Below are 20,381 nucleotides of genomic sequence, written 5' to 3' on the forward strand. Positions count from 1 at the left end.
AGCAAAGCAAAATTTGTTGGGCTAATTCTTGTCTCTTCATTAATTTCGTGTGGTGATTCGAGTGCAGTGCGTTCTCCTGCCCCGAGAGGAAAGAAAAGGAAACAATTTCTAGTAAGCATAAATCGGTGCATTCCAGACTGACGTTGGAACCACCCCCTGAGCTCCGACTTTTGGAAAGTTGAAAAGTGAAAGAGGGCCACCAAAAGAGAAGAAGAAAAAGATTGTGCAACTCGGTCTTAGAACCCTCAACTTTCGTGGAGCAGGAGAAGGAGGAATCATCAAGAAGAGTAGCAGCAGCAGCAGCACCAACAGAAGAAGATGGAATGCGATGCTCCGAATGCTGCGAACTACTATTGCTGCAGCAGCTGCCCCGTGCGGGAAGAAGAGAAGCAGTGAAAACAAAAGAACATACATATTCGGGGAGGGCAAAACACAAGAAGAAAACCGAAAAGTACGCCAGGAGAAGAAGAATTGGGGGAGCATCATCGTCGTCCGTCAGAGCATCAGTGAGTAGCGAGAGCAGGCAGCAGCAGCAGCATCTCGCCGAAAAATAATAAACGATCGAGGGCCACGGCCAAGGAAGAAGAACCTCCCATAGCTACTTCACACACAATCGAGAAAATAAGAGTACACTCGCTCGAACGTTTCGTTTTTGTTGTTGTATTATTTTGAGTTCGAGTAAAGGGGCCCAAAGAAGCATCATTTCGATCATCACGACCAAGAAGACGACGACGGGCAGGCACACACAGTGCTAGTTAATCATACTTTAGTTTGGTTGTTGTTGTTGTTGTTATTGCGGTTTGGTACGACAACAGCGACGAGCTTGAGCTCGTACACTTTTTTTTTTGTAACAACTTCGACCTCTGTGAGCTTTCTCGTTTCGTCGAAGATTGTGCAAAATGCTTTCCCGCAAGAGCAAGGATAAATCCATCAAGGACGGAGTGGTTGGAAAGTACGTCAAACGCGACACGCCACCGGAAATACCAAGTGAGTATTCAATAGTTCGCTAACCGATATATGAACTTTTTCGTTGAAAAGTGAGCAGTCAAGATACCAAAATTTCAATACAAAGGTCTAATCCAAAACCACAAAATAGGGCGCTTGGTCAAGCAAACGATTTTGAACAAAGCAGATTGAGATACATGCATTATAGATGTGGAAATTTTGATGATCGAATGACTCACAGATCAAGGCAAAACTCAATAGTGTCATTGCAAAATGTACCATGGAAAGCCCAAATTGATTAAAGGTCCTAGAAACCATGAGAACTACCGTTGAAAATTGCAGCTGAGTGAAAGCAAATACCAACTGTTGGTAGAGTGTAGTGAAGAAAACGGATGATTTCGAGTAATCGTTTGGATCTACATTTTGAGTTCCAAGATTAGGTCTCCGAGTAGCAGTATTCCGACTTATGGAAACCCTAAGAAACAATACAAATGTTGAGTTTTGATGTTAACTTCAAGTCCGAATCATGCTGTGCCAGACTTGTAAATTTGGTATTATCCATCAACTTGATCTTGATTAATTTTTGGTTTGCTTCGTTTTAGAACATAAGGTGTACTATGTGGTATGTCGAACTCGCTGTTGAATTTAGGTCATCAGTTCTATATTTTTCCGGCCGTCCAACGAAAATGTTTGTCTTGCTTCGTTGCAAGTCAGTAAAATCTAGTAAATTCGTCTTCTTGGAAGGATAATGGAACATTATCTGCTGGGGATTGGAAGGATTGTTAGTTGAACATTTACTTAATAGACATGCAGAGAACTCTACGACCTCACATAAGTGTCACAGGAGTTTGAAGGTTTGTTAGTGGACAGAGTAAAAAGCTATTGGATACGTTCGGTAAACGTTGCTGGCAGATTTGGGGATACAATAAGGCATAGTGAAATATTGCAAGGAAGGGAACGGGCCTGGGATTGAACTCCCGAAATTCTGGTCAGTAAGTAGAAACGGTAACCACTAAACTACTGAGCCCGTCAAAATTATGTTCAGCAATCATGATAGTGTACACATATTACGTACCTTTCAGTCCTAAATCCTAAATTGTGACAAATCTTCCTCCCGAACTTTTGTTTTTAAATCCATAATACAAATTGCTCATAAACTTTCAATAATATTCAACAACCCACTCAGAACCCAACTTAGTCCATCGTCCACTCAGAGATACACCTACTCATTCAGATATTCAGACCGAACTCAGTGCACCAACCAACCCACCCAGATATTTGGAATTAGTCAGACCCAACTAGGTCCACTTTCCATTTAGAGACACACCAACACTCTCCTAGGTTGAATTTTTCCGATCCCAACTTGCTTCAGTGTCCACTCAAAGGCCCACCAACCCACTCAGAAGTTGGAATTACTGAGACCCAACTAGGTCCACCGTCCGCTTAGACAAACCAATCCACTCAAAGGTTGGATTAACCCAGATAAAACTTGGTACACCGTCCACTCAGAGACGGACTGAAATCAAAGTAGTCGTTGGATTACCTGACCCGGTCACTCCTGTTATTTTTCACTGTCATTCCAATTCAAGAGCTCGATGTGAGCAATTCAAGTTTGCTTTAATAAAACATTCTTTTGTTCGTTAAGTCTCGGCCTGTTCATTATTGCCCCGTCCTGTCCACGTACTTCCTTCAGGAAAGACGTTGTTTTCATCGTGCTGTATGTCGATGATCTCCTGATAGCAGGTATGCAGCTGACCACCATAATGAAGCTGAAACGCCAACTGTCGCCGATGTTTGAAATGACCGATTGTGGAGAGTTGACTCACTTTCTTGGGATGAAAATACGGTACGATCGACAAAATGGTAGAATGATGCTGTCTCAAGAAACCAGCCTGGAAAAGATCTTGCAGAAGTTCGGCATGGCGGAGTGCAATGCAACAAGGACGCCAATGGAGAAGGGAATGAAATTGAATCGTCAAGTGGCCGAAGGTGTTCTAGAACCGTACCGTGAATTATTGTGAAGCCTGATGTACGTGATGATGTCCACAAGGCCGGACATTTGCTTTCCTATCGGATATCTGGGGAGATTCCAACTTCAACCTGGACAACAACATTGGACAGCTCTGAAACGGGTTGTACGACACTTAAAAGGATCGATGGAGTGTTGCTTGATGTTGACGACCGGAAATCAGTAAGCGGATTTGTTTCCGTGTTTTCGGATGTACTGTTGCGTGGTCAAGCAAGAAGCAAACAACAGTTGCAACTTCTTCAAGCGAAGCTGAATATGTAGCGTTGAGTGCTGCAGCATCGGAAGCAATATGGCTAGTCGGTGTTCTAGGCGATCTCGGTGAGTTGAACATTGAACCAATTACCATATACGAGGACAACCGTGGATGCATTGGTATGACCAAGAACTTCGAGAGTAAGAGATCCATACACATCGACATTAAACACCATTTTCTTCGTGATCATGTCGCTGCTGGTAAGCTATTGGTGGAGCCGATTGCCAGCAACAACCAGTTGGCTGACTTCTTCACTAAATCGTTGGACGTCGGACGATTTGAGGAACTTCGGACGATGCTGGGAGTATCCAAGCGAGAGGGGGTTAAATCAAAGTAGTCGTTGGATTACCTGACCTGGTAACTCCTGTTATTTTTCGCTGTCATTCCAATTCAAGAGCTCGATGTGAGCAATTCAAGTTTCCTTTAATAAAACATTCTTTTGTTCGTTAAGTCTCGGCATGTTAATTATTGCCCGCCCTGTCCACGTACTTCCTTCACGGACCAACTGTGTCCACAGCGACGCACAGCTAAAACTTGGTGCTATGTCCACTCATAGTTTGGATTTTCTCGAATCCATCTACTTAGATTCAGCGTCTACCCAGAGACGGCAGGTACAATCATACTCTATGTCTCAAGAAGTAGAGAAATTTTCCACCCGAAAAATTCCTAGACCGGACAGGGAATCGAACCCAGCCATATCCAACATGGTCTTGCCTTGTAGCTGCGCCTTTACTGACTGAGCTAAGGGAGGCCCCCAGAGGTTGGATTTACTTAGACCCAACTCTGAAGAACTGAAGAACGGTTCGGTGTTCTTGCTGTGAGCTTCAGATACTTCGTAGATTTCCTTCAAGTATCGGTCGGCACCAACCAGGTTTGTTCCGTTGTCCGACCAGATTAGTAGTACCCTCGGCGAGCAATCATTCGCTTGAATGCTGCCATGAAAGTATCCGTAGACAGGTCACCTGCGACTTCCAAGTGAACTGCCTTGCACGAGAGGCATACAAAGACCACGATATATCCCTTCGAGCAACGTACCGGGCCGGCATAATCTCGAGTCCAACATGGTTAAACGGTCGACATGCTGTTACGCGCGCCGCTAGTAGACTTCCCATCAATTGCTGCGACATCTTCGCTTTGTGTCGGCAGCACTTGACGCAATTCCGGATCACTTGCTTGATGACATGTTGGCAGCCTTGGATCCAGTAGGTCTGATTGATTGTGGCTGTCAAGAGTGTGGAACCCGCGTGACGGTTCCGTAGGTGCATCTCTTCCACCAGCAATCTCGTAAGACGATCACGAATAGGACCAGAACGTTTCTCGTAGTGTGTTAATGCCTTCGATCCCAGGTTGTAGATAAACTGCTTCACGCACGTCAACTGTCGGCAGGCTGCGCCGAAGCTTCTCGATTTCGTACGTCGTTGCTGGAACGCTAACAGTAATGTTTAGGAATTGGAATCGCTTCCGTACCTCCAGTGTAGTTTTATCGTGTTCTTCGGACAAGACACTTCGTTTCCAGGTTGCCGGATCCTCCGCCATCCACTTCGGTCCTTTCCACCACAGAGGACGATCGACTAGTTCTGTAGGAGATATCCGCCAATCCGACGGATTTTCAGTCGATGCAACATGATCCCAATGCTTACGTGGAAGAATCTCAAGTATCGAAGATATTCTATTAGTCACGTAAGTGTTCCATTTAAGCGGATGTCCTGACAGCCACTGCAGGACTATGGTCGAATCCGTCCAGGCGAACCGGTCTACCGGCCTCCTCAGAAGCGTCAGCAAAGCCATGTTGTTCGATGTGGTTGTTGTAATTCGCTGCCCATCTTGGAATCCTGATCTTCTCCAGGTGGGGCCGGTTTTCCTTTCAAATCGACCCACATTTCTTCAACGACAGGAGGTAGCGGATCGTGCCAGTTTAGGTAGTACAACCAGCAATGTTGAAATAGAATTTTAGCTCGAACGATGACCGGCGCAAACCACCCGAATGGATCGAACAGTCTGGCGGAATCCGACAATAGCTGGTGCTTTGTATCTGCAGATTTACCTTGAGTGTGAAGACGTCTATTTCAGGAATCCAATGAATTCCCAGGGCTTTCACCGAATTGCGTTCATCCGGAAACTGTATCTGTACTGCGGTAATGCTGACCTCAGGTAGCGACTTCAGAACCGCCGCCGAATTGGAACTCCATTTCCGTAATGTAAATCCAGCACTCTCCATGACCTCGTTGATCTCCTTGATCAAACGATTTTGCTCCCGATGTAAAATCGTCGACGTATGTATTCTTCATGATCCGTTCAGGTGCTTCAGGATACTTCCCTTTGTATTCTTCCGCTGCCATCTTGTCAGAGTTCTTGAGTCCATATGTCACCGTGCGAAGCCAGAAGTGTTGTATCGGCTTGTCCGGTGAGCTTCTCCATCTAGTATCACGTAGAACAAAACGTCCAATGTAACACTCATTGAGTCTGTCATTGAGAAAAATCGTCCAACGTAACATGTCCGTAGTACAGCTCGACTAGTCAAAACTGAGTCATTCTCCCATCTGCTCGATAGCGTTCAGGTTCAATTCCTTTCGTAGAACCTGTTGACCTTCTTGGCATTACACGCAGAGCAGAAGGGAAGTGCAAACAAATTGGTGAATCAAAAAGTGGTACGTTTTTCTGCTCAAAGATGTCTTCTGTACTGATAACAAAAAGCGCGTGCTTAGCTGGCAAATTACCCTACATATATCCATATTTGTACGAACTAAAACCAAACATCCTTTTCCTCACTTCCAGTAATCAACGTCCTGACGGGTGAATCCCAGGGCAAGAACAAGCTCACCAAAGGCCGCCGGAGCTCGCAGCAGATCTTCGGTGTGAACAATGTCGGCCCGAACAACAACAACATCTACGTACCGGGCCCGCTGATGCCGAACAACAATAACAACAACGTCAACAGTGTGCAGCAAAAGTTCGGCAACATCAAGGTGACCGCCTCGATGGGTGGCCTCGGCCACGAGGGCAAATACACCCCCAGCAACAAGATCCCGAACCTGGCTCAGAAGTTTGTGAACCTATCGCTGCAGAGCGAACAACCCAACATCCTAAATCCAACCATCAGCGTCCTGATGATGGCCAACAACAAGAATCAACTGCACCAACAACAACAGCAGCAGGCAATGGCCATGCCGATGAAGCCATCCAATCTGAACCTGGCGGCTGCTAACGAGCGCCAGAACAGCAACAGCCATGGCAACTACGTGGACATCGAAACGATAGACCAGATCCTGATGCAGCAAAGCGAAGCGGACAAGGCAGCGCACCAGTATCGCATCCAGCAGCAGCTTCAGCAAGCCCAACAGCAGCAACACCTGCGCCAGCAGTACATTTCCAACTTCGAACGGAAGTACCCCTATAACCAACTGCATCACAGCTCCAACAATAACAACCTCCGCAACGGATTCGAAAACTACGGTAACCTTCTGCGGAACAACAGCCCCACGATGGCAGCAGCTTCCAGTAATGTCAACCTCGCCAACGAACCGCAATCTCCCTTCGCCCGGCAATTCTCAGCCCGTCAACAACTCCCTCCTCCGAAAAACGACCACTACCACATCTACGAGAACCCAACGCAGATCAACCGCTCCGAGTCCCCTATCTACAGCAATACCAATTCTGCCAACATCTACCAGAGCTACAGCAACAATTCCTCGCATCAATCCCTCTTTTCGAATCTAACCAACACCTCCAGCAACGTGGCCGCTGTATCTTCCTCGATAAGCTATCTAGCCGCTCGGGCTCAACAGCCTCAGCCCCAGCAACCGCTCTACTCGAATGTGGAGAACAATGGCATGACCTACGGAGAAGCTCTGCTACACAACGCTCGCCACGGTTCCACCAACACCGTTCAACAACAGCACCAGCAACCGACTCCGGAGAGTAGCTCTTCGGCGACGGAGGAGGAACTCCCACTGCCACCGGGCTGGTCCGTCGACTATACGCTTCGAGGTCGGAAGTACTACATCGACCACAACACCAAGACTACCCATTGGTCTCACCCGCTGGAACGGGAAGGGCTGCCGACCGGTTGGGAGCGGCACGAGTCCGCCCAGCATGGGACTTTCTACTACAAGTCAGTACCTTCCACGTTCCGGTACCAAATGGATTTTTTAATCGATCTTTGGGGGGCTTTTTCAGTTGCATCACCGGACAGGCACAGGACAGCCATCCGTATTTGACGTCGTGCTATCTGCATCACGCTACGCCGGTCGAGATCCCGCGACCACTGATAGCCACCCATACGCACTACACGCCACACAGTGCCCTGGTGCCGGCGAACCCGTACCTCCTGGAGGCCGTTCCCGAGTGGTTGGAGTTTTACGCCAAGTGTAAGTGGGATTGAGTCAAGAGTTTCCGTGATTGGGGAATATATGTTATGACAATTTCAGCCTCTCCCGAGAACGATCACAAACTGAAGTGGGACATGTTCCAGTTGCAGCAGCTGGAAAGCATAGCCGGTATGCTGACCAAGCTGTTCCGACAGGAGTGTCACATGATTGTGGTGAAGTACGAAACGTTGAGGTGAGTTTTTATTTATATTTCGGAAATCTGTGTCATACTCGTCAATTAGATCCTAGGTAGGTGAAAGGTCTCAAAGATATTAGGCATGATTGGATAGGATCCCAATTCTCAGAACCTTGATAATTTACTGAATTTCCGGAATATTAAAGATTATTCTTGGCTCTTACCTAATCGTAAATTATTTTCCTAGTCTGAGAACCTCTCGTTTTCTCAGAATTTTGAAAACGATGATAAAACTTAAAGCCCAAAACGAAATCCTATTGTTCGCTATCTACTTTCTATGCACAATTTTCACACTGCCGTACTATGACGGAACTACCTACTTTCAGCTCCTCATCTATCGTATAAATATTACTTTTAGCGTTAGCATCTCCAACCATGCAAATCGTTAACTTCACGCACGAAGTAATAAAACATGATTAGTTAAAGTCAATAGAGGATGTTTGCTGGTAGAACAGGAGTTCCAGGGGGAACGACACTCATTCAGATGCATTTTATTTCAAAAAAAGACTTGGCAGCGCTCGAATAGATCGGAATATACAGAAGGATAAACAAATGATCAGGACTCAGGACAGTAGAGAGGGATGCATACAAAGTAGAAAGGGATGAAATTTTGATTCTTTTTTTCGTTGATATGGATGAGAATGCGGATTTGAGGATCAAATGGATGTGTCGATCCTCCTGCGCAGTTCTGCTTACAGAATTCAAAGGAAAAACGGTGCTTCAGGTTTGAAGGAACAAAGTGGAATGAACGTTTATTCTGTAAATACTTGCTAACGTTACAAAATCGCGGGTTGGGTTTTCACTCCGCCCCAATCCGCGATGCCTAAAAATTGTCGTAACTTAGCTTGCTTCAAAAGGGTCATTGGTTTCGTGAATCCACCCGCAGGTTGGTTTGCTGTTAAGATGTATTCAAGCTACACTGTTTGCTGGTCCAATGCTTCGTTTACAAAATGTTAGTGAATACCTACTAACATGCTTCGCTCTTGGATTTTATTTTATTTTATTTTATTTTTTTTTATTTATTTGTCGTCAATCAGTGTAGACCGTTTTACAATAGTGCTGTTGCCTTACATGCTATTTTAAAACATACGTTTTATTTGAAATTGTCAGCAAATGTAGACTGCATATACAAATATCTAAAAAAATAAAAATTGTTTTAAACTTAACGAGATGAAATCCTAGCAGTTAGTGTTCTCCTTACTGTATCTTTAGACATCGTTAGATCTATATGCTCACAATAATTATTATACACTCTCATCATTCTATTAATTGGTCCATTTTTACCATAATTCGTTCTGTGAGGTGACAGTTGAAATACATTTCGAGTTCTTAACATGCGTGATGGTACGTAAAAATTTAATCTTGCTAATATTTTTTCTGAATTTACGCGTTGTGAGATAATATCATTGACAAAGGAAATCATGGAAATTTCTCTTCGTTTCTTAAGTGTTTCAATGTTTATCAACATGCAACGGGACTCATAAGAAGGAAGGGGAAAAGAGGTCCAGCCTAGTTTCCTAAGAGCAAATAACAAAAACTGTTTTTGAACTGATTCCATACGATTTATATAAGTTTCATGGTATGGAGCCCAAACCACACTGCAGTATTCGAGAATTGATCTCACGTAAGCTATATAAAGTGTTTTGATGGTATATGGGTCTTTAAAATGATAACTAAATCTTTTTATGAATCCCAACATATTATTTGCTTTGTGAATTGTGGTATTCACATGATCTACAAATGTCAACTTCGAGTCAAGAACCATTGTTCGCGATGCTGATTGCCGACTGATTATCGCAGTAGATTGGCATTGCTTCAACTTCTGTTAGCTCGGAACGCAGATTCTTCCACCATATCGCCTCTTGAATGGCCCGCGAAAGTGCCATAAATTCCGCCTCGCGTGATGAAAGGGCTACGGTTGATTGCTTCTTCACATTCCAGGATATAGCAACCCCTTGCATGGTGAACAAGTAATCCGTTGTCGATCTTCTGTCATCAGGATCTCCTCCCCAATTGACATCGCTATACCCTTGAAGTCTTCCAGTTTCGTCCTTACTTAGTATACAGCAACATTTTCTGCGCTGTTCCCTTCAGGTATCGAATGATACGCTTGATTGCTTCCCAATGTTGTCTACCAGAGTTGGCAGAAAATTGGCTCAAAGCATTCACAGCGTACGCAATATCTGGTCGACTAGTTGGCGCTACATATGACAAACAGCCAACTGCTTTCTTGAAGGGTACTCTTGACATCTGTGCTGCCTCCTCAGCCGATCTACATGTGATCGTTGCAGTCCAAATTCTCGCAATATTGCATCCAGTTTCCTGTTACATACAGCGCTTTTTTGAGTCTGCACACCCTGCCGTTGACCTTGTCGAATCCTTCCGGCTGCATCATGTCCAATTCTTCATCGCCCAGCTCACCCTGCAGGAACGCAGTGACCACATCCATCTGGTCCAGATCGAAATCGATCTTCACTGCCAGTGCCATGAGGTAGCGAATTGTTGAATAGCGTACTACCGGAGAATATTCATCTTCATAGTCGATTCCTGGTTTCTGCGAGCAACCCTTCACCACAAGTCTCGCTCTTTGTATCGCTGTATCTTGCGTCCAACGATGTGATTTCTTCCTTCATCGCTTGTATCCACAGCTTTCGATTAGGTCGCCGCATGACCTCGTCGTAGGATTGTGGATCGTCCTCCATGGAAACATCGATCGTTGATGAATCGGATGGCTGGGTGAGAAAATCATCACTAGAAAAGGAACCGTAACTAACAAAATCATCATACTTGCCTGGGAATACGCGCTCCCGACCGCTGCGCCTCAACCCTTGTTGACTTGCTTCAACTGGTTCGTTGCAGGCATCTTCGAAATCGTCACATCCCGACTGGTTATTTTTGTATCCTATTATATTTCTCCACTCCGGGACTTTACGGAGCAAAATCAAAAACTTCTCTGCTTCATTTGATGTTTCAGACTGGAATGCCTTTCCTCTTTATTTTTCATACGATCAGACCTTGTCTACCTGATCCAACTGTCATACGTAACATCGTATGGTGTTTTCGTTTAACGACATTTATCGTTTGCACTCTAAATCATCCCTTGGTATCTTCACAATATCCAATGAAGACGCCTTTGGATCGAACTTTTTACGCTTCATTGTCGGAACATGGACCAGCAAGCTTGAGCCGAAAACTCATAAATGCTTCAAGCTTGGCTTTCTCCCTATCCATACTTCTTCAGGAGTCTTCCCTCCGATGGACATAGCAGGAGAGCAAGTATGCTGCCGCTTCTGCCCAAAATTCCTTCCTTAATCGTGCATCGTTTAGTAGCCTTCTTCACCAATATGCGGTTCATCCTTTCCGCCGTGTTCCCCTCCATTGTCGGTTAAAAGAATCTTGATTTTCTTACCCGTCTGTCGCTCAGCCTTTGCTTGAAACGATTTGAACGCCTTAAACGCTTGATTCTTTGTTTGCAGTAAATAGACAACAACTCGCTTGCTTGCTTCGTCCACAAACGTGATGAAAATTTTATATTTAATAACGATTGCCACCCAACGACGGAACCTCTACCGGCCCACACAGGTCGGAATGTACAAGCTCCAGAACCTTTGATGTTCTTGTTTCACTTCTCTGGAATGGTAGTCGAGCTTGTTCGCCTTTTGAACACGCAGTGCTTGCCATATGCCATATGCCAGCCGGTTGTTTGAAAAATCAACATCCTCGTACGATTGCTTGAGCTGCTACAAACTAGCCTCGTTCAAGTGGCCCAATCGTCGATGCCACAACTCGATGTCGTTGGTAAGAAATGACCGTTCCGATTCTTCCACACAGTACACAGTTTGCCTTCTTCGACTCCATGGATTATCAATTCACCATCATCATCTCTAGCACCTCGCTTTTGTCTGTCGAGGAAATAACTTTATGGCCTCGTTTGCACATCGTACTGACAGTGGGTTTGTTGCTAAGTCCGGGATCTTCAGAACATCATGAACATCAATGGAATCGTCCAGCTTCGGCAGAACGACGGTACTTCTCGCCACGGCCTTCATAGAACCATTGTTTGCCGTACCAACGTCGTGGTTGTGCCATGTATGTGGCACGACGCTCCCGAGTCAATATACCACGCCTTGCTCTTGACACCACCCATTGCAAAAATGCTGCAGAGCTCTTTCGGCTTTTACTTCATCTTTTCGAGACATCTAGCAGCGAAATGGCCAAGCTTACCACAATTGAAACACGTCTTCTCAGCCTTCTCTGACTACGTCTTCTTATATAGGACCTTAGCTTTGCCACACGAGTACAATACTCCATTGTCGCTGCATGTAATGGGACCTTTTTCTAGCTTGACGTCTTGCAAAATCTTGGCTTTGACCAAATCCGATGACAATTCCCATGATCATCGGCTTGTAATATTCTGGCAATCCCATCAGGAGCGACGCGACTAACCACAAATCATCCACCTTTAAACCAATCGTCGAAAGCTTGTGGCTGGTGACGTAGCCAGGTTTCGAGCTAGGGAGGGGCGAAAAAAAATTTAGTATGGAAAATTTGGCCGAATGCCATTTTACCGAAAGCCTTTGTGTTGCTGAGTTTATCCTTTATTACGAGTGAAAACGAAGTGAAGTGATCACTTCTAGATAGAGCTGGCATTAGGGCACAACAGCTTTTGTAAACAATGACTTATCTCGATGATTTCTCGAAAGTCATGCCTCTCCATGGCAAAAAGATATCACTATCGAGTAGAGGAAGATTTCTTATATAGGATGGATATGTTGGTTTGAGTTGACGTGCCGTGAATTCCTAGAAATCAACGAGAGAAGTCATTATTTACGAAGGCCCCCTAATTAACCACTTCATTCGAGCAGATAAAATGACGTTTACTACCACTTGAACTTTGAAATGAAACATTATTTTGAGATTTTTTCTTCTAGAACCTCGAAAAAAGTAGCCAACATTTGTGCGTTTCACAAAAAAATAGAAATAAGTTGGTCCAGTTTTGTGAAATCGCTGGTAGAAAGTCACGCCAAAACTGCTTGACAAAGTGGTCAATTCTAGCTCTATCTAGACTTGTCACTCACGTTGAAGTGATTCAATGTTCTTTATATAAGGTCCGGGCCAACAGGCTTATTGGTGTTAGTGAAATGTGCAAACGTTTAGTGATGTTAGTATTTCATTGCAATGTTTTTTTCTTTTTACACGAAACAGCTGTTAGCAGTGACGTAAATCTCACTGTTCGCAGTATGGAATGTTATGATAGAGTGACGTCTTCACTTGAGTGCTCAGCAATGTTTACAATATTTTTGCTTCTAACACCAGCAAGCTGCCTGTTGGCTCGGACCTTATATAAATGTCATTGGAAGTGATTGCCGTGTAAATCAAGTGGGAATCAATGACATTTATATAAGGTCCGGGCCAACAGGCAGCTTGATGGTGTTAGAAGCAAAAATATTGTAAACATTGCTGAGCACTCAAGTGAAGACGTGACTCTACTATAACATTCCATATTGCGAATCATCCGCATTGCAAATGCTCAAGTTGAATAGTTTTCACAGCCCTTTAACATATCTATGGCCGGCATAGCTACGGAACCCGTCGTAACTCGAACGCTTCCTGCTTCAGTTCGACTTCCGCTTCTGCTGTTTCAACACCTCCAGTTGACATATTGAAAACTTATATCCTTTTCTGTTAGAGCAACCGTACCAATGAGTAAATAAGGCACATTTACCAACCTCTACCATAACGCTACTTTCGTACCGGGGGTTGCTTTTCAGGTGGGGGAAATAGCAATCCACCTTGGGAAGTAGTGAGTTCATAAATTTAGCAACCTGGTAGCAACGTATCAGACGGTTGCTATTTTGAATAACGTCAAAAGTTTGTTTTGCCGGTGTGGAAAACGGTAACTTAAATTATGACTCTGATAGCAACGACCGGTATGGAGAGGAGTGATTAAGCCAAAATGGAAACGCTGTGCGTAAGTAAAATAGTGCCGCAAATGGCAACGACTATAGTGCGGTTGCTCTTAGGTCCTGGGCCCATAACAAAATCGCGGGTTGCTTGGTTTTCAGTTCTCATTAACTTGTTCTTACTTACAGTACGGCCACCAATTTCAACCTTCCAGTTTTAAGTACACGAAAAATTGGCAAAAGTGATTTTCAGGTGATAAAAAATGGCAAAAACGGAAACCTTAATTGAATTGGTTCGAAACTATTTTTTTTTTTCAAACATGTCTGAACTTGTCTAAATTTAATTTACTGCTCCCTGAAATTTGATCAAGTTCTCAAACTATCATTGGAATTTCTACGATAATCCCATCTACAAAACTCGCTGAATTCCTCCGAAATTCTCCAAATTCTAGCAGAGCTTCTATGTAGTTCCAACAACTTCTACAAAAATCCTTGTTCTACTTGGAATTCGCTCAACTTGTACAAAGATCGGTAAACTGCTATTCATATAAGCTTCCGGAGGAGAACTCTAATGTATTTGTGAGGATAGTTGATCACCCACAATTTGTACAATTGCATATGCTATGCTAAATCTAAGGAATATGTCAGTAGAACTACATTTATTTATAAGGAGAATTTAGAAACTGTATGTTGAATTCCAAGGAAAGGAGAAAATCCAAAGCGATTCTATTTCTAGTTCTCAGTTTTGAGAATAATTCGATTGAATCTTTTAGAAGTATGATAAATTAATTCAAATGTGAGTTCCGGAGAAGCATTTAGCCGAGCTAACTAAAAATTCCTGAGATAATTCATCTGAAATACCGGGAGAATACTAAGAGCGAACTCAATAGACTGTCCGAGAGTTCAAAATTCTAAAAAGATACCAGCATGCTCAGAAATTATCTCAAACACCCAAGACTCCAGTACACAGCAAAAAAAAATGTAATATCGATCAACGTAATTCAAGCTGATGTATGAAATAATGATGTAATAGCAAAAAGCAGATACAATTTTACATCAATGGATGTAATTTTGTTCGCAAAATCGATGTACATCGTACAATGTGATATTACACAACCGAGGGATTGACCTGGTTGCAGCAGTTTCGATGTAATATTCAACAACTTTTTTTGCTGTGTATGATCATTCTTCCGGAAATATTTAACAGCTCAGCACGGCACAGGTATAAAGTTCTTCACATTTCCCTGAAGTTCTATGGAATTCCTTGATATTCTATGAACTTCCTTGAACTTTCACAAACTCTTCGGGAGATATGTTTTTCAATCTTCTGAAAAACTGAAGTTCTGTCTCGAGTTCTGTGATCTTCCCTTATGTTTTGCAAATTTCTCTGATGATCTATCAACATTTCTTAAGTTCTGTGAACCTCTTTGAAATTCTACCATGTTTTTGATGATCTACGAATTGTCCTGAAGTTTTTCAAATTTCTCTGAAGTTATGCGATTTTCCCTGGTGTTCTGTTTATGAAATTTCCCGAATATCTGCAATTTTTTCTGATGATATGCATTCCAGGGGAAATTAAGTTTTGTCATTTTTTCTAAAGATAGACAAACTTTCTTTAAAATTTCATGAACTACCGTGATCACCAGTGGTGAGAAATCTGTAATATCTAACAAAACTGTAAACAAATATCACTAAAATGAAGCAAATTGCCAAAATACTTCAACGCATTTTTCACTGCTTGTAATGAAACTCACAAAAGCGCCTCTTCTTCATCCGACGACGAATCCATTGCTCACGATCGCTACGACGGTACGAAAAAACTGCCGCTCCGATGTGGGTACCCACGCGAATTTAGCTACCGCTGCCGCGGCGTAAAAAACGCGCCAGTTTGGGTTGTTTTCGAATTGACGAGCACAATTTGCGTGAATCATGCTTTCCTACACGGTTAGAAAAAAGTACCCAAAATTAAGTTCTATTCACTCATCTCGGCACTATAGTGCAGGAACCCAAAAGTAGGTAAAGCGGGTCAAAGTAAATTTCATTTACTTGTGTGCAATTCGTATGGAATTTTCCACTGGCTTTTTAACCAAAAGTAAGTTAGTTGTACCCAACAGTAGGTAAATATGATTATACTCAACGTTGGGTTCCCACACTTTACTACCCTTGTTGGGTGGTTTTGCTCCTCCGTTTTTGACAACATTAGAAGGAGAAAAGGAGACAAACTAGTCAAAAGTAGGTAAAAGTGAACTTTCCGTTGGGTACTTTTTTCTTACCGTGTATAACGTTACCTAAAAAATTATATCTATGTGCCAAGCTTAATGATATAGGAACTGACAAATTAGCACCAGAGAAACTTGGCTTCACTCGAGTTGTTTGCAGATGACAGTCATTGCAGTCTTAATGAAGATGGATTGTTGAAAGCATCAAAAATATAGGCATCTATCGATTCACTGTAGTTCAACCAAGGGGGGAGGTGGCTGTCAAATACGAACAATCGTCGCCTACCTCGCATGCCTCGCATAACTGGCTCCAAACGTAAACAAGCCATAAGAAACTTACAGCGTTTGTTTACGTTTGGAACCAGTTTCATACAAGAATGATCAGTAGGCTGATTTGACAGCACGTCCCCCCCCCCCAGAGTTCAACCATAGAGGTAACTCTAAGACCACTGGGTCCCGAAGAAAATCATTATTATTTTTGGCTCAGACAGTACAAGAATAACGGTCCCAAGAAGTCCCAAGCTATTTCACTCACCCCTGCATGTTCTGCATGAATCCACACACCCCTGATGTTATCTGTCAAACTTTCATAGCGAATCAAAACAAACATAGTGTAGTGAAGGGTGATACGGTCAAAATTTGGTCAATATCAACTTGACGTATTTCTTTCAATTTTGCATTTAAAAAACCTGAACACCCCTCATTTTGAAGGTGTGTGTGTGTAGAATGTTGCTCCTATTTTGATTTTGGAATTCACTCTTCAGTTGTCAAAATGCCGTCCAAGCAAGAAGAGCAGCGTATCAAAATTTTGCTCGCGCATCGCGAAAATCCGAGCTACTCGCACGCAAAGTTGGCAAAATCGCTAAAAGTTGCTAAATCAACCGTTACAAATGTAATTAAAGTGTTTGGGGAACGTTTGTCGACAGCCAGGAAGTCTGGATCGGGGGAAAATCGAAAACCGGAAGCCGCTGAGACGACAAAGAGAGTTGCCGGTAGTTTCAAGCGAAACCCTAACCTCTCTCTCCGAGATGCCGCAAATAAGCTGGGTGTATCGTCTACAACCGTGCATCGAGCCAAAAAACGAGCCGGACTGTCGACTTACAAGAAGGTAGTGACTTCAAATCGCGATGATAAACAAAATACGACGGCCAAAGCGCGATCCCGGAGGCTGTACACGACGATGCTGACGAAGTTTGACTGCGTGGTAATGGACGACGAAACCTACGTCAAAGCCGACTACAAGCAGCTTCCGGGACAGGAGTTTTATACGGCAAAAGGAAGGGGAAAGGTAGCAGATGTTTTCAAGCACATGAAACTGTCAAAGTTCGCAAAGAAATATCTGGTTTGGCAAGCCATCTGTACCTGTGGCTTGAAGAGCAGCATTTTCATAGCTTCCGGGACTGTCAACCAAGAAATTTACGTGAAAGAGTGTTTGAATAAACGTCTGCTGCCTTTCCTGAAGAAACACGGTTGTTCCGTACTGTTTTGGCCGGATTTGGCATCTTGCCATTACGGTAAAAAGGCCATGGAGTGGTACGCCGCCAACAACGTGCAGGTGGTTCCCAAGGACAAGAACCATCCCAACACGCCAGAGCTCCGCCCAATTGAGAAATACTGGGCTATTGTCAAGCGGAACCTAAAGAAGACCAAAAAAACTGCTAAGGGCGAGCAGCAGTTCAAGGCAAACTGGCTTTCTGATGGCAGGGGTCAAGCGTAAGGCCCGGCAATTCGGATTTGGAAAAGCGGAAGCCTAACTGAATATTTTTCCTGAATTTTATACTAATTGAACTTGAAAAAGAAATTTAATTTGATTTTTTAAATAAACGATTTCACCGATTTACACGCGTTTTCCCTTGACCAAATTTTGACCGTATCACCCTTTAATGGCGGTAAGCTCCAACTCGGATTAACTTTTAATACCGTCCCTGTTTGTATGATCTGAAAAATGTTTGCTCAGAGTTATATTGATTAACTCTGATGTCGACATCAAACCAGCCGGACATCCTTGATCGGGATTTAATCCGAGGATAATACCGGTTGGAGCTTACCACCATAATAGAATTCCAACTAGAATAGGGTACGTTAATCGTTTGCTTGGGACCAATAGGCTACTAAAGTGGTGAGACAATTTAAAATCGTTAGTTTCGTATTGATTGTTGGTTCAACGGAACAACAACAACAAGAATACATACGAAATTCTCTTATTTATTTTTATTTACACGGCGAATGAGAACGACTCAAATTTGAGTTTAGTTCACTCATAATCGCCGTTAATTTGCCTCATGTTTTCCCAGCATTTTCCAGGATTTTCCAGGGAAAAATTCCCGAATTTGAGAAAAGTAAAGATTGGATTCACTCAGCTATTGGTACTACTACTCCGAGACTGAATAAACATTTCGTCAATTTCCTCATTTTCCGGCAGATTTTTTAGGTTTTCCACAGGAAACCATGAGACAAATTTTACTCATCGCTGAGTTCCTGCACTTTTGGCGATTATGAGTGAACTAAACTCAAATTTGAGTCGTTCTCATTCGCCATGACCTTTTTTTCTGGAAACGCTGAACATTAGGTACACGCTAAGAATAAACTACCCAAATTTTGGTGATCGATTCACCCTGAACAAAAAAAAAACGACCTAAATGCTACGGAAGGCGATGAACTTCCACCATGATTTTCAGTTAAATAATATTTTCACAATTTCCCTTCCAGGATAGCGATCCGCTCGATGATGGAGGAGAAGAAGCGCTTAGCCTATCTCACCAACAACGATTCAAACGCTTAAAAGTGGTTCCACTTTTTCCACCATCGTTCGCCGGCCGGAAAATCAACAGTCCTCCTTATTCTGCGAGTCACGTGACTCTCTGTCACCTTATGTATGGTGACTCTCTGTGTAAATCAAATGGAGAGTCACCTTACACGTGTAGTCGCTATATTCATAGTCTGGCGGATAGAATTTCGATCTATCAAAAATCGGAACCAATTCAATATATTTTAGACCAACAATCGAAAAGGTACTATCAACTTTTATAAACAAAACGTTGATTAATCTTTCGTCGCCAATAGAACGCGGCATTATCGGATAGGGGAAACTTTCCTCAACCCAAAGATGATGTTAGTCGTAACTCTTTTCTGTTGTTGGTCGTGATTTGCTCAATTGGTTCCGCTATTTGACAGCTCAATTGGTTCCCGAGATTCTATCCGCCAGATTATGAATATAGTGACTATACTCACACGATGTGACAATTGTCACCTCACCGATGAGAGAGAGAGAGTCGCGTGACTCGCAGAATAGGGGGGAATATCCCGCGACCCGCACCAACATACGCTTCACGAGACGGTCGACTTTGTGTTTAAGCAATCTTCTTCATTTCGCTGATAAAAAGTACATAGTTTACTAAAATTCTCAAGTCCCGTACACATGCAAAAACGGGGAAGGGTACACGCGTTGATGAGATTACTCTGTTTATTACTCGTTCTATTAGAAACACTACCGTGCTTATTTAGTAGTTTATATTTACCTATTTTAGGAGATACTTCACCGTTGAGCTATGAAAGGAAAAGTAACATTTTTCACGATCGGAAAATTGTGATATACAGACAGTTCCTTCGATAATAACTCCATACACATTTAAATGGCGATCCCGCACTATCATCATCATTCGCTTTTGTTTCTTGATTGTTAAGAGAGCAATGCTTCATCAAATTCATATCATAGAAAATGTAATCGATGCATTAGACAGCAAAACAGTGCCTTCCATTTAACATCAGCAATTGACTGATTCGCCACATAGACAAAATTATAGCTTTGTTTCTTTATTTTATCATCAAAGTAAACCTATTAGATAGCATTAAAATTTATATCTACAAAAGGAAAAATCTGCAGTCGGGAATAGTTGCATTATTCACTTCGAAACATCCTTCGGTTGACTACCATCCGGTCGGACGACTTCATTGTCCTTCAGGTCGTACTCGTCCGTTTTGGAGAGGCCGGAAAACTTCATCACGTGAGCATTTGGCATGCTCAGCTGCTTCGCGAATCTTATTGCTACGGAAAGAAGTAACGGTAGGTTGATTTTGGATCATCATGGAATATTAGAAACAGCATCAGACCTTGCGGCATGGATGCTTCCTCTTCCGTCTTGTAGCCGTAGAACTTGGCCCAATCATTCCGGCCGGTGTAGATCATGTAACCGACCCAGCCGAGCGCGTTCCAGGCCACGATGCTGTACACGATACTGAGTCGTCCCTTCCAGATGGCAGCCTTGTCCACCGGTAGAGGATTCATCCGGCGTCGGATCCACCGCCGAAGCCATCGTGGCTGAGGAAATAGCGTCATTCCGGGGTCCGCAGTACACGGGCAGCTTCGGATGGGTTACTTACCTTGGAATTTTCAGTAATTTCCACGAAAATTCGCGGTATGTAATTTCGAACCAGCAAGAGCAAAATCAAAACAATCTGTAGCGGTGAGG

General features: G+C 43.3%; 2 protein-coding genes across 2 annotated transcripts; one reads left to right on the forward strand and one right to left on the reverse strand.

Moving 5' to 3' along the window:
- The first annotated feature begins 6 nt into the window (after positions 1-6).
- sav (salvador) lies at positions 7-19,634 on the forward strand. Its single transcript, XM_065229791.1, has 5 exons — positions 7-987; positions 6,003-7,338; positions 7,404-7,594; positions 7,655-7,787; positions 18,622-19,634. Exons 1-5 carry the CDS (start codon positions 900-902, stop codon positions 18,692-18,694), a joined length of 1,821 nt encoding a protein of 606 aa, XP_065085863.1. The 5' UTR covers positions 7-899; the 3' UTR covers positions 18,695-19,634.
- Positions 19,635-19,709: 75 nt separating this feature from the next.
- LOC135707892 (uncharacterized) lies at positions 19,710-20,370 on the reverse strand. The gene is made up of 2 exons (XM_065229793.1): positions 20,023-20,370; positions 19,710-19,957 (listed from the first exon to the last, which is right to left on the reverse strand). Exons 1-2 carry the CDS (start codon positions 20,246-20,248, stop codon positions 19,815-19,817), a joined length of 369 nt encoding a protein of 122 aa, XP_065085865.1. The 5' UTR covers positions 20,249-20,370; the 3' UTR covers positions 19,710-19,814.
- Positions 20,371-20,381: the final 11 nt, after the last annotated feature.

This window comes from Ochlerotatus camptorhynchus, unplaced genomic scaffold, assembly GCF_037179485.1.
Source record: "Ochlerotatus camptorhynchus isolate MF236.1 unplaced genomic scaffold, CSIRO-AGI_Acam_v1.1 ptg000323l, whole genome shotgun sequence".
NCBI lineage: Eukaryota > Metazoa > Arthropoda > Insecta > Diptera > Culicidae > Ochlerotatus > Ochlerotatus camptorhynchus.

Bases quoted from the DNA above. Each gene is read 5' to 3' on its own strand.
- sav (XM_065229791.1), top strand. From the start codon at position 900: ATGCTTTCCCGCAAGAGCAAGGATAAATCCATCAAGGACGGAGTGGTT. The intron at 7,339-7,403 runs GTCAGTACCTTC...GGGCTTTTTCAG, and splicing joins CATGGGACTTTCTACTACAA to TTGCATCACCGGACAGGCAC. The intron at 7,788-18,621 runs GTGAGTTTTTAT...TTTCCCTTCCAG, and splicing joins GTGAAGTACGAAACGTTGAG to GATAGCGATCCGCTCGATGA.
- LOC135707892 (XM_065229793.1), bottom strand. From the start codon at position 20,248: ATGACGCTATTTCCTCAGCCACGATGGCTTCGGCGGTGGATCCGACGC. The intron at 19,958-20,022 runs GTCTGATGCTGT...TTCTTTCCGTAG, and splicing joins GGAAGCATCCATGCCGCAAG to CAATAAGATTCGCGAAGCAG.